Source organism: Pogona vitticeps, chromosome 4 (genome assembly GCF_051106095.1).
Source record: "Pogona vitticeps strain Pit_001003342236 chromosome 4, PviZW2.1, whole genome shotgun sequence".
Classification (NCBI taxonomy): Eukaryota; Metazoa; Chordata; class Lepidosauria; order Squamata; family Agamidae; genus Pogona; species Pogona vitticeps.
Window position 1 is genome coordinate 231,859,709 of NC_135786.1, and position 14,851 is coordinate 231,874,559.

The following is a 14,851-nucleotide window of genomic DNA, read 5'->3' on the forward strand; positions in this document are numbered from 1 at the left end:
CTCATTGCCACAGTCTAGCCTGGTCAGGTAAGCATGGGGCAGAAAAGAGATGGGATGGATTTAGCAAGGAGTGGGATAGAGAGGGCAGTCCTTGTTTGGAAAACTTTTTTTTCTTTGAACCCATTTTTTATGAGGCCAGTTCACTTATTCATTTTGAGAATAATTGGAGCTTCTTTGTGTGTAAACAGCGGATGAATAACTTAATTTCAAGCTTGGGAGAAAACCACTCCCCAGGATATCTCTAGCAAGGGGTGAAAGAAGTTCTGCTAGGGCTTGATCCTAGATTTGTGAGCTAGGTTAATGGGCCAGAAGCCACCATGGAGAACTTAAAGTGTCTGGCTAGAGAGTATCTAGATCAGGGGTTCCCCACCTTATGTTGCCAGATGTTCTTGGCCAGAATTTCTGGGGCTTGTCATCCAGGAATATCTGGAAACCTACGGTTGGGAACCACTGACCTAGAGGAACTCCCCCCCCCAAAAAAACTACAGATGCTTTGAAACTATAAACATGTAGAGCTCTTCTGACATGAAAGTGTGGGAAATATGAAGCTCTGAGGAAGCAAAATCTCACTTGTCGTGCTCAAATTATATATAGGCAATATGAGCTGGTTTGTTTAAACCTTTAGCCTAACTTGAGTTCCCTCTTGTCATTTTAATATTGGGTGCAGTTCATTGATGATTTAATTGCAATAGTCAGTATACTAATTAACAGGAAATGGTTGTCATGAAGATCTCAAATAGAAAGGCGTTAGGCTTATCATTGTTGAATGTGTATCTTTTAAGAGATCCAAGTAACAGTTTCGGAACTGTATGTGAAATGTTCATCAGTTTGTGTAATTACCAGCAAGCTTCAACCAGTGGCAACCTCTTTGCAGGTTATCCCTGACTATTTCCAGCAGTAGGTTTGGGGAGAGGTGGAAGAATTAGCCTATGTTGAGGTGGGTGGAAGGTAGACCTTCATGTGTTTTGGAATTAAAGTTCCCATAGTTCTTCTCTGTTGCCATTGTTGTTGTCCATATTGTTACTAATAATATTGTTACTAACCTGCTAGTTCACTTCTAGGTGGTGGTCAAGCCAACCATGTGCCCATTTGTAAAACAATAAAACATATAAAAACAAACTCAAATATAGGATCATTAAAATCAAACAAAACCAAACATAGTGATAACCAGTTTCATCAGTTAAGTCAACAATGGTTAAAATGATCACAATAAATTAAACAATAAAATGGCAGTTTCAAAAGACATGTTGTCACATGTTGGTCGTGGTGGCAGAGGCTTATGAAACTGGAAATTCAAAAATACCAGCATTTTTCTCTCCTTGTTCTCTGTGATCTTTTGCATACATTCATCCATTTCTGAATCACAGTCCTGTGAAATGAGAACTGGTATCAGGTGCAGACTGTAAGCATCAGAGTTGTGACTTTCTTAATTTTAGCAGTGAAGGTTTAATTTAAGCATGTTGTATGTTATTTGGCCATATTTACACCAGTGAAAAGTTACATCATAATCATGGTGATAAATTCCCACTACTTAATGAGTTGTCTCTTGTGCTCCTAGTAGGTCATGAATATAAAAGTGATGCATTCATATATTGGCATACTGGACTTCCTGTTTCAAACAAGGAAGTGTTACCTGGTTATGAAATAGTAGTTTTGAATATTTTTGGATACCATCTAGAATGCACTCTACACTTCTAGACACAGAACCTTTCCTCCTTCCATCAAAATGCATGAAACAGAGGCATGAATTAATACATTTTGTGTCTGGTGGGATGGCCATCTTTTATGGATATTAACCGCCTCCATTTCTGACTCTTTTCTTTTTTTGCCTCTGTCAGCTCTATTCTTAAGAAGTTTTTGGCAGTCTCCAAACTTTTTTAAAAATGCATTTATTATTTGGTGTGGAATAACCACAGACATTGTGGTAACTTATTTTCTTTTGTCTGATTTTCTCTTTCTGCTTTCCAGTGGCTGTAAAATTTACAACCTGGTACACTTCTTGATTTTGCAGAAACAGCCAAATGCTGTTTTCAGCAACATTTTTCATACCTGGCAGGAATCTTAAGTCGCTCTTACTGCTCCTCAGCACTATGAGTAGTTTTTTATTGCTTTTTTGTTGCTTTTTGTTTTGTCTTTCAGTTCAACTTTGTGGGGAAACTTTTGGGCCCACGTGGCAATTCTCTGAAGCGCTTGCAAGAAGAGACATTGACCAAAATGTCAATATTGGGAAAAGGATCCATGAGGGACAAAGCAAAGGTAAAATTGTGAGCTGAAGATCCTTAGTGTGCCTTGTACTGCTCTCTCTCTTTGTGTTTTTTTTTTCTTCTTCTTCTTTGCTGATTATAGTGTAGCCTGGGGAGAGGGGAAGTAAAAATCAAGTTGTATATCTATCTCTGTTTGTGCTTTGTGTGCTTGTTGGTCCACTTCCCATGGCATATTCCTGGCTTTGAAGGAAATCGCCATCAATTAACCCTTTCTTTTTTGATATGGTCAACTCTGTTGGAGCCATGGCTCAATATCAGAGTGTGTGCTTTATGTGCAGGGTTGGTTCCCCAAAATCTGAAGCTAGGGTTGAGAAAGACCTTGTCTAAAATGCTGGAGACCTGCTGTCAAGTCAGCATAAGCACAGCTGGTTTTGATGGATCAGCTGTCGGAGTCAGCATATTCTAGTTTCCTGTGCACCATCGGCTAGAAGATAATGGGATGAACATGTTCTGAAGCAGCAGCCAATCTTTTCCCCCTTCTGTTCTTGGCAATGCCAAGCAATAAGAATTATGCACTGTGCTGCCTTGGTGCTGTGATTTTTTTATACCCACTTCTACTTTGAGCAGCACCTGTTGTAGTGTAATAAGTATCACATTGCATATTGTAGTCATAGGTACTACTTGGGTGGAAAGCAGAAAAAATTAGAGGCTGCTATTCTCAGTGGTAGATACATGTTTCATTCTGTTCAGTTTGGGTCGGTATGGTGCAGAGACTAGAAAAGTTCCCAAATTCTGAACTAGAGTAGAAGCATTTATTTCCATCCCTTCACTTGGAATCCAGAGTTAGAACAAACCCACCAAATGGCCATCAAGCAGATGCTGCTCAGAATCCTCTGCCATTTCTCCCAATGGTCACCTAAATCAACACTTCCACTTTACTGAAGCAAGGCAATTCTCGATTACTGGTACCATTCTCCAGACTCTCACTGAAGTTCTTAGGCCCTTCTCCATCTGCTGCAGACTGCCTTTGTTCAGTCTACAGTGTCCCATTTTCCATCAGCTTCTGAAGCAAGAATGTTAATGAAACAGTCTTACAAGTTCCCTTAATACTTGATTTTCTAATGGATCTGGCTGCATTTCCCATCATGATATGTGATTATAGGAAAGAGAGGAGAGGAAGCTGTGCATAAACAAATAAATTAAGAACCAATTTTGGTGCTCTGTGCACATAGTGGAGCTGTTATAACTCAGTGAATCTTCCATAAGCCCTTTAGTTAATGCTTAGGGTGTTCCCAGCAGTGTAGATGTCTTTGGCCTAGATCATGAGAAAGGAAGACACACAGCTGCCTATTCCAGAGCACAGGTTTCTTGAAGACACAGGGAAACGTGTAGGAGAATTGATCCAGGAAAATTCAAATTGGAAAATCAGAAGGAAAAAAAATGGTAAAATAAAGTAGTGAAGTCTGGACATCATGTACATGTCTGTGTCTGTGTTTGTGTGCATGCACACACTTTGAAGGAATAAATAAAAGAAAAAGGTAATTCACCTAGAGCAATCCATAGGCCAGAAATCTACTTCAGGAAGAAAGTAAACTGAGGCACAGAGGATCCAGAGAAGTCAAGATCTATAAAAGTAGAAATTTCACAAGAAAAAGTGAACGGTGTGTGAGCTTGAATATACAACATTTTGTCTCAAGCAGCAATTGCTTTTTGTTCCACTTTCATTGTTTCCTGCATTCTGATCAGCTGCTTTACCCCTAAAATTCAGTTCGGTATTGGTAGATCTTAAGTTGGGAGGAAAATGCGCTACTTTCCTTTATTCCCAGGAAGCAAACCATCCTTTTTCACTGAAATACATGGCATGCTTGTTGAATTTTACCAAGGTCAAACTCTGGGCATAGAGCCACTGGAGATATCCAGCTTTGTCACCTGTCTGTAACATTCCATTGTCTTCCAGTTTGGCCACAGCAATCATGTGTCTTGTCTTTTTGCTCATTCCATAGCATAAAAGTCTAGGCTGAGTGAAATTCTTCTGTCCTTTTCACTAGCAAGAACAGTCAATTGTGCTGTATATGAAAATCCATTTAGTAGGTTGGCCATTCCAGTCCACCACCCATATAGTTGTAGGCCAGGCCACAAATCCTCATGCCTTTTGCCCAGTGTACCCTTCGGTCTGAGTAACAACCACCACCAGAGGGAAGGACTGGTAAACCACTTCTGAGTACTTTATACAAAAAAAGAAGAAACAAACAAACAAAAACCCTTAGAAAGATTGCCATAAGGCAGAATTGACTCAATTCATAGTTACTACTCGTACCTGGTTTCCTGCAAATGTTGTTGCAGACAACCACCTGGCAGATAGCCTTTGGTTTGTATTCCTGCCTTGAGCAGGGGGTTGAACTTGATGGCCCTATAGGCTCCCTCCCAGCTTCTCTATTCTGTGATTCATTTTGGAGCATTAAATGTCTTCAGTAAAACATTTGCTTTGCTTAATTCTAGGAAATATTCCCATGTTTTTGGTGGATAAAATTTTCGAGAGATAAAAATTCAAGTATGTTTAATGCAACAGGGATGAAAATTGCATTATGGAAATGAAAATTTAAGTCTTATTCATTGAAATAGAATTTTAAAAAAGCAGGAAAGATCAGACAGCTCAAATTGAGTGAATTTTAGGTCATACTTTGACCCTAATGAGAATTCACTATAGTAGGTGGTGTTCTCGGTCTAAGTTACAGTGACATTTCCTGTTATTTCTTGATCCCACTGGGATTTACCATCACCAATGGTGTCATCAGCACCACCACTAATTAGGACCAGCTACTGAAAAGCAAAGGATGCTGTTACTGCTTCTTTACGCCATGGTTTACCAATATGGTTCTGTCTCATTATGTCACACTGGCTAAAATGAAAGGTTAGCACAATTGCAAAAAGCCGTAGGTTTGTTGCACATTTTTTGTCTTGATTATATTTTCTGCATTAAAATTAAATAAATGGGTAATTGTGCGCAACAAGTGTCCAACACTGTTTACAGCTGTTCGGATGACAGTTCCTTGGAGTGCCTATATTACAGATTTAGTTCTGTATGGATTTTGTAGCAAAATATGTTTCAGGAGACTGATGTGCTTTCCCCTGCGTTCATGAGAGTTCAAAGCAATAAGAAACAAAAAATTCAAGCGTTCTCCATCAAGGAGTATAATTCCTTTGTGGGGACTCTGATTTTGGTGCTCAGGGCCTCAACCTAGCCCCACATTATCTGTAGCTTATATAAAGGATATCTAAAGGCCTAGGAATTTAATAAAATAATTGCATCTTGGTATGTCACGTATGGGGTAAAGTGTGTCACATTTAAATTATAGAGGTACTTGAATTTTGAGATGGTTGACTTCAGCCAGTACATAGACAGAATAAAGAAAGATGTCCTCTTGACACTGAAGGCATTTTATTATGGGCTAAATGCTAAAAAGATAGCTGAACCTGTCATGCCCATAGCTCATAGACTGAGGGTTTTTATAGCTTTTAGACAGCCAGCTTGGTATTATTATAAAGTGAGAACAGGTAGCACAGGCTGTATCTGTAGAGACTGCAGCCCCGAAGCCTGGCTGTGATGATAGCGGAAACAGCGGCTGGGTAGGCTTGATGACCAGTGGCAATGGGCATAAGCTGTGGTCTTAGTAGGCATCCTTCAGTCTCAAGAAGCTATGGTGATGTGCTCTGAGTAGAGGTCTTGGAACAGCGTCTAGTGTGGGTGAGAAGGCCAATTCGAGAGTGACCATCCGTTCCTCACTGAAGACTAATGCAACTCCAGGAGGCAGTGGAAGACAGGAGGGCCTGGCATGCTCTGGTCCATGGGGTCATGAAGAGTTGGACAACACTTAAACGACTAAACAACAACAAAGCAATTAAGACAGCATTTAAGCAATTAAGACAGTATTTAAGTTAGTAACAATGAGTATACAATACTAAACGAATCAATGCTTACAGTGCCAGTAAGCAGCACCAAAACACATTCAATGCAGTAACACACAACAATACACTTTAAAAAACCCACTAGGCAGCCAGTCATTCAGGGAAAGCTTGCCTCAAGACAAAGGTCTTCACCTGCTTGCAGAAGGACAGTAAAGATGGAAGCATTGTTTCTTGAATATCTCATGCATAGCTATGTTTGTACATTCCTTTCACAAGAACATGGTTGTACATCCAGGCCTTCCCTCCAGTCAATACCTGATTTCTTTTCTATTCCTTCTTATTTTATTCTCACTCTATTTCATTGTAACTGTATCAAATGATTATGTAATGTTCTTGTGTTTTGTTTTATCCTATACTGGAAGCCGCCTAGAGTGGTCGAGTAGACCAGATAGGTGGGGTATAAATCAAATAAATAAATAAATAAATCTTAAACACCAGATATGTGGACCAGGAGGTCTAAATCCCACTTACGTTGCTTGGCATTTCAGCTAGAGAGCTTCCCAGTGATCATTATTTGTAAGTATCACAGGAGCTGGTTGAGTGTATTTGCAACACTCTTTTCAATTTACTGGGCCATCGCACATTATCATGACTTTATTATATTTTTAACATGCAGTTTTGTCTTTGAATCCTGTGTGCTGCTTTTAGATAATCCTGAATATCCTTTTTTTCTTCCCAGTGCTTTGTTTAGTCTTAAATTATTCAGTAGATGGGGCTTGTACTGTGTCCCAAGGGAGATTATTAAGAGTCTAACGGATCTCACTGTTAAGAAGGATTTTGTGATAGCTTGGCTCAGATTTCTCCATTTCCATTTCTTGCTAGCGAGTCCTATCCATTTTGCCTCTGGAGCTCTGAATTACTCACAAGTAAAGAATTGTTTTGATGGTCTTCTTCATTAAGTGCAAGTAAAATGATGTACTGCAAAGCTCTTGGATACAGTTTTTGAGCGGAAATGTTTTCTGATTATAAACTGCAAATTGAAGAAAAAGGGAGGGGAAAACCCCTAAAAGAGCAGCAGTATTAAGGGAGGCTTTAGTTAATATACATATATTGCTGTTTTTATTACCAGCTTTGACAAGTTTCAGACAGCTAATTATGGTGTGTTAATTCCCCCTGCTCTGAATTTGCTAATCAACTAATCAGATTGCTTTGCTTTTCTGTCCCATTTAGGCAGCCTGAATGCTCTAAATTTTACAACAAAAAGATTAGTGGCAATAAGCTGCTAGTGATTGTCATTTCTAAGTAACGAATAATTACGACACACCACGAGCAAACATGAGAGCTTTTTAAAAGTCAGGCAGTCAAAGATCTATCTGTGGACCTACTTGGAAAGAAAGGTGTTAGCAGGAGAGTGTTTTCAACGCTTGCTAATTAGAATCAGAGACATTGTTAAAATATCTTAATGTAATATAAGAATAATTTGAAACAAAAGATGTTCATTGTTTGAGGAACATAAGTTGGAGAGCTGCTTCACAGGTTGAAATCTATTTTACTTAATGTATTTGGAAATGTCTGAGTAATTATATATAAAGGAGGCTGCCACTCCTGGGCTCCCACTGCAAACTTGTAGAAAATGACTCCGTTTTAATTTTTATTTGAATCAGTATATGCTTCCATGTTAACATTAAGAAGGGAAGTACAGGCAGGCACTATTCCAATTCCCAACAAGAAATGAGCCTATTTCTGCCTTCTGGTGTTCTGGCCCCTGATCGCAATAGGATGATTTATAAGACACAGTGGTGCCTCGTATAACGAGTGCACCGTTGAACGATGAATCCGCATTGCGATGCGGATTTCCCCATCGCTAATGTGAGGGCACGCTTGCATTACGATGGGGGAACAGCTGTTCTGCGGCTCCAAAATGGCCGCGGGAACACAAAAAAATGGGTGCCGGTACACCCAAGATGGCCGCCGGAACAAAAAAATGGCCGCTGGTACACCCAAGATGGCCGCCAGAACACAAAAAATGGGCACCGGTACACCCAAAATGGCCGCCGGTACACCCAAGATGGCCGCCGGAACAAGGGAAAACATCGGAGAACGGTGAGTTTTGGGCCTATTTGGAACGCATTAAACTTTGTTTAATGCGTTCCAATTGGGGTTTTTGATCCGTTTTACCATGTTTTCCCATAGCGAATGTTAATCCGGAACAGATTAACCTCGCTATGCGGGGCACCACTGTACTTAATAAAATAAATGGAACAGTCCCTTGCTTTGTAGTAGCCGGGCAGTGTCTGAAATCTTACAGCATGCACAGCTCAAAGTTATTTATGCAAGTGGTAGGGAAAACGGTGCCACGGTGGAAGTAGTATTTATGAAGGATTTCTCCAAATGTGCTGAAGAATAGTTACACAGAAAATTGCGTGAGCGAGTGCACAATCGAATTGTACAATGCAAATTGCCTCAATGTGTAATGCCTTGCACAGGTCTGCTGGCATCACTTTGTTTCGCCAGCATGAACACTTTGTAACACAAATGAACACATGTGCATACACATCCCTTCAAGCGTTCCCATTTTATCTGCTCATCTGTGCCTACCTGTATAGATTCCATGAGGGTCAGTAGCATCTGCTAAGCATCTCTGTATCTCAGTTGCCAAGCAACAGGGTGAGGAAGAAGGGCAGAGAAGGGGAACCAGTACAAAAGTGCCAGGCGAAGAAAGATGCTGTGATGATGTATAAAATGCTGGTCCCTGATTTGAAAAATATTGTGCCCCCAACATCTTGGTGAGAGGTAGATCTAAAAAATGAATTTGGTTGGTCACCTAGCTTTACTAATTTGAACAGTAAAATCTTTGTCAGATTGACTATTCTAATGCACAACAATGTGAAGAAGAAATTATTTTCAGTGTATATTGAATTCCAAGAAATCCTAAAGGACATAATTACTGATGATATAAATGTAAAAAAACAAAAAATAAAACTGGATGGATTGTATTTCATTCTCCTCCCAAAATTAATGTACCATCCATGATATTTTACACGCATATGGTTTCTCGGTCATTGGAAGCAGCTGGCTTCAGCAATTAACATATTACAACAGAAGTTTGAATTAGGGATGTGCAGTGTGAACAGCCATGATAGAGTATCATCAGATGAATGTACATAAACCGTGTCCTGCAGAAACTGATTTGCATTCAGACTTTCCTGTGATCGTTCCATAGTTTGCAGCTCAATCTGTACAGTGATGAATCTGTTCGTGGCAGTGATTCAGCGGAAGAAACTTACTTATTCTCTCTTTGGTCCCTCTTGGGTGGGGGATTGTAAGATGTGTAACATTCATCAGAACCACCTTGTTGAATAAGGCAGTTTTAAGTTTTGCCCATCAATTTGCTTACAAAAGTGGATCCCCAAATTCTGTAAGTGTTTCATGGAGGTGATTACTACCTTTATTATGTACCAGTTATATTTATATTTTTTCCTCCCCTTCACCTCCATTGAACTCAAGGCATGGGTTTAATGCTCTTACTCAACACTATGTCCTCATGACTGCCCTGCGATATAGGTCAGGCATACCTTACTTGGCAGTCTGCTAAGCAGCGTGACTTAATAAGTCATGGGAGAACATCTTACTGGTTGCCCCGAATATCTGATGTGTGGCTTTGCTCAGTGTGACTTTGTGGACCGCATCTGGTTTCAAGGTTCTTTTGGGACTTCACTGAACTCTCCAGGACCACCCCCCTGCTCTGGAGGGATTTATTTCATGAAGAAATTAGGATGATACCACTCCAAACAAAAGTGAAAGTCAAGCCAGTTCCAGTTGCTGGTAGAAATTGGATTTCTGGATTTTTTTTTTAAATCCCATAATTCTCAATTCTGGGAGTTCTATGGGACAGATAAGAGTCTTTACAGATATTAAATGTGGGAGAAAGGCATAAAGTGGAAAGCTTTGAGATCTAGCTAGGCCTAGCTAACACCTAACTTCCTGTTCAGAAAGAAAGCTCTCAGCTACAACTGAAGCAGAAACAGGATGGATGGAGCTAGGCTATCTAGGATTGAAAGACTTCCAATTTAGTTGTATCTGGTGGATGACCCAAATTTATAATAGAATAGTAGAGATGCAAGGGTCTAAAAGGCCATTGAGTCCAACGTCCTACTCAATGAAGGAATCCAAATCAAAGTATATATGATAGATGGTTATTTAGTTTTATTTTGAATGGCTCTAGCTTTGGAACGCTCACCACCTCTCAAGGTCATTGGTTCCATCCGCATGCTTCTCTAACAGGATGTTTTTCCTGATAATGAACTGAAATCTGGTTCCCTATAACCTGAGCCCATTACTAAAATGTCTTGCACTCTGGGATGATCTGGCCCTTCCTCTGTATGACAGTATTTCATGTACAGTGGTGCCCCGCTTGACAATAATGGGTTCCAGCAAAATTGCTGTACAGCAAAATCGTCATCAAGCAAAAAAAAACAAAAAAACCAAAAAAAACAAAAAAAACCATTGGAATGCATTGAAAACGGGTCAGTGTGTTCCAGTGGGGGAAATACCTGCTCGTCCAGCGAATATCCTCCATAGGGCGGCCATTTTGCGATGCCTGTGCAGCGAAAATAGGTCCAGAAAATAGCAGGGAGCCACTTTGCAAACCACTGATTAGCCGTTTTTAATCATCATTTAGCGAACAATCGGGTCGCGAAGCAGGGTTCAAAATCATCATGAAGCGAAAAAAACCCATTGAAACCATCATTTTGCGATCACTAAAAACTCATCATTAAGCAATTTCGTCATCAAGCGGGGCACCCCCGTATTTGAAAGATTCGATCATCTCTCCCCATAGTCTTCTTTTCTCAAACCTGCATATGTCCAATTCTTTCCCCGTAGGATTTGGTTTCCAATCCCCTGATCTTCCCTGTTGCTCTCCTCTGAACTTGTTCTAGTTTTTTGGCATCCTTCTTAAAGTGCAGTGTCCAGAGCTGAACACAGTACTCGAGATGAGACCTAAACAGTGCCAGATATAGAGGAACTAGTACTTCTTGGGATGTGGAGGCTACACCTTTGTTAATGTAGTCTAAGATAGCATTTGCCTTTTTTTGGCAGCCATATTGCACTGTTGGCCGATATCCAGCTTATGATTTACAACAATTCCAATTTTCTTCCTGCATGGAATATTACTGAACCAAGTACCCCACATCTTGTTACCATGCATTTGGGGTTTTTAGAGAGCTTTGCACTTACCTGTTGAATTTCATTCTCTTGTTTTCAGCTCAGTGCTTGAGCCTACCAAGATTTTTTTTTTGAATTCTCTCTTTGATGGTATTAACTATTCCACCCATTTTCATGTCATCCACCAATTTGATAAGCATTCCCTGCATCCACTAATTCAAGTCATTGATAAAAATGTTGAAGAGCACCAGACCCAGGACTTAGCCTTGTGTTACTCCACTTGTTACCTCCTCCCAGTTTGAGAAAGAGCCATTGATAAGCACACTCTGATTCTGTAACCAACTGCATATTCTGTCAGTTGTTCTATCCAGCCCACACCTAGTTAACTTGCTTATGAGAATATTGCGGGGTAATTTGTCAATTTTAGGAGTTTTGAAGGTCTCTTGTCTTTCAAGAACTCTAAGAATGGAGAATTATGGGGTTTGTAGTCCAGAAAATTTATAAATCCCATTCCTAGTTCTTTGCATATTTTATGGTATTCCTAAATTTTGCCATGAGTGAAAATACAACCTCCACACCTACAGACGTTGAACACCTGAAGTTAAGAGGCATGTTGCTAATGTATATGTAGGCTCCATGCAGTTTTCGTGTTTCATAGCCTATGTGATAGACCTATCCTCTGTTAATCACTGTAATATTTTGGGACTGAATTTGGTAACATAATTGCACTGGGCAGTTTTCCACCATCCATGTTACCTCTTGTAATAGCATTCCCACTTTCCTTTTTCTTTGGCTAATCACAAGACAGGGAATCCTGAGCATTTGAGGTGCTCCCTTGCAGATTTCATGCTTCCAGCTGGGAATTAGCTGGTCATTGATTTTTTTTAATTTAGTGCAGCTCATTCTGATGTGGGAGTTGTGAGTGCAGACCCTGCAGTAGTCTGAAGAGTCCTTTGTCTGAAGGCTACTCTTACATATGAGGAGGTGGAGGTATTGATATGAAAGGCAGGTCAGCTGAACTTGTTTCATCGAGACACCAATAGCAGACTCCTCTGATTTGACTATGTAACACTGTAAGATGGGTAAGAGGAAGTTGGCTGACCTAGAGAAGCCCATGAAGCTCCTGTCGATCTTTAACCCAGATACTGGCTGATGTGTTACTGCAGTTGCAGAATATTTCTCTCTTCTCGGACCTACCTGTGGGAGCTGTGTGCAGCCAGATAGGTTCATACTTCGACTGATCCTGTGGATTGTTGATTCAACTTATTTATTTCTACCTGTTTACATTATATCTATTCAGCTTTTCTATACATGGTATCATTTTTAAATATGTATATACAGTATACAGTGGTGCCTCGCTTAGCGATATTAATCTGTGCAGCAAAATTCGCTACTAAGTGATTTTAAAAAGCCCATAGAAACGCATTGAAACCCCTTCAATGTGTTCCTATGGGCTAAAAACTAACCTTAAAGTGAAGGTCCTCCATAGGGGCGGCCATTTTCAGTGCCTCTAAAGTGAGGCAAAACAGCGGGCGGCCATTTTGTTTTTCCAGCGGCCATTTTGAAACCGCCGATCAGCTGTGCGAAAATGGGGGCTTTGCGATGATCGCTTCCCCGCGATCATCACAAAGCGAATTTCCCCTATAGGGACCATCGCAAAGTGATCGCTCTTCCGATGGAAAAAAGTCCATTGCAAAGCGATTTCATCGCTATACGGAGCGATCGCTATGCGAGGCACCACTGTAGTTTTACAAAACAGCAGTTTGTGCTGAATCCTTCATACACATTGGAGAGTGTTGTTTATTTTCAAGCATGGCGATTGGTCATGGCTCCCCCATTAATGTTTAGCCCTAGTTATGATGAAGAGGTACCTAGCTGCTGTAGCCCTGAGGAGAGATTTGCATGTGCCAGAAGTGTGCAGATTTGTGTAGAATTCTGGAAATGGTAGTTAAAAAAGCACCAATCTGTATATAGTGTGCACCTTTGTAAGTATGCCGTAGTCTATATTGTATGAATGGCTCTTAGGATAATCTTCATCTTTATGTGCAAAGAAATGGTAGAATGTTGAATGAGAAGGGTTATGTGGTAGTTTTGCTGGTTTGCTGTAATTTTTTTTAATGGGTCGATTGTATTGTATTACCATCAAAAAGTGTCTTTGCATTAGAATATCTATGGGCATGTTAGGCGCAGATGGAACTGCCTAATATCAGCTCAGACTGTCTCTCTGACCCTGTTTTGTCTGTTCTGACTGATAGCATCTCCACAGCATTTTAAACAAGTCTTCCCTACACCTAAGTAGAGATGGCAAGATTCATCCATCGACAACACATGCCTTTCCCTTGACTTGTGTAACAACCATATCATTATTTGAAAAAGCTATGAGGTGTCACTCCACATTGTAAATTATTTCCATCCTCATCTTCTTTCAGTAATAAATGAGCAATATAACAAAGTATCTGTAAAATGGCAAACTTCACCACTTCTGCGTTCTACAATATGATGACTCTGTAACTTTTCTGTCTTCCCAGGAAGAAGAGTTGAGGAAAAGTGGAGAAGCAAAATACTTTCACCTGAATGATGATTTGCATGTGTTAATTGAAGTCTTCGCCCCACCAGCGGAAGCTTATGCAAGAATGGGTCATGCACTGGAAGAAATTAAGAAATTCCTCATTCCTGTTAGTATATAATAGCCTTTAAAATTTCGTTTGATATTCTGTACTAAAAATAGCCCCAGTTGTATAAGAGCGTGATTCCTTAAAAACAGGCAGGTTTGAAGATAAATTGAATTTGAACATTTGCTTGGTCGACACATTGGCAAACATTGTAGGCACTGAATTCGTCATAGAGTGCCATTGTCAGATATGACTTCCTTTCATGAACAAGAGCATCATAACGTTGTTCCCAGCAAATACATATAGACATTAGTTGCTACTGGAAGGAATTATGGCACTGTGATGTGCTGCTCCGCACAGCTTCATCTTATGACTACCATTTCAAAGCCCTTGTGGTATAATGGAAATCATAAAGTAGAGGACATTGCCTTGTACGAATAACTAAGAAAAATAATTACATGCTATCTAGTCAATTTTGACTTATAGCAACCCTTGCCAGGGTTTTTGAGATAGAGTATACAGAAGTAGTTTACCATTCCCTTGTTCTGTTGGCACTCTGGGATTGTGCAGCTTGCCCAAGGCCAACATGAGCTAGCTTTTCTCCCAAGAGGAACAGTGGAGAATCAAACTCTCAAGGAACCATAAAGTATTATAGTTTATTTTAATTTCATGTTCTTATATCCTGTCTATAGTGTGGAAGTGTCTCCCTAAAAACTAATGCAGTAAGATGGAGCAATTGCTAGTAAGTTAAACTTCCTCTTTAAAATGTTGTTTCAAAGGAAGAAACAATAACAAATAGCCATCGTGTGTACCTGTAAGTAAGAAAAGTCATCACATTTGTGAAAGCTTGTTGAGCATCCCAAAACATACAGGTACCTGCTGCTATATGGTGTGATCTGCTCCAGGAAAGCAGCATTTATAATTGGAAAAGCAGCTGAAATTTAATGCATCACCTGAGGGGAG

The 14,851-nt window shown here is 40.1% G+C and overlaps 1 protein-coding gene across 5 annotated transcripts in view; it reads left to right on the forward strand.

The window, feature by feature from the left end:
- Positions 1-14,851, forward strand: part of KHDRBS3 (KH RNA binding domain containing, signal transduction associated 3) — a 137,420-nt gene that overhangs the window by 62,430 nt on the left and 60,139 nt on the right. For all 5 annotated transcript variants that reach the window (XM_078391663.1, XM_020815146.3, XM_072999368.2 and 2 more), the window contains exons 3-4: positions 2,140-2,256; positions 13,805-13,951. In XM_078391663.1, coding sequence (XP_078247789.1) covers positions 2,140-2,256; positions 13,805-13,951 — 264 coding nt within the window. The remainder of the gene's footprint in view (positions 1-2,139; positions 2,257-13,804; positions 13,952-14,851) is intronic.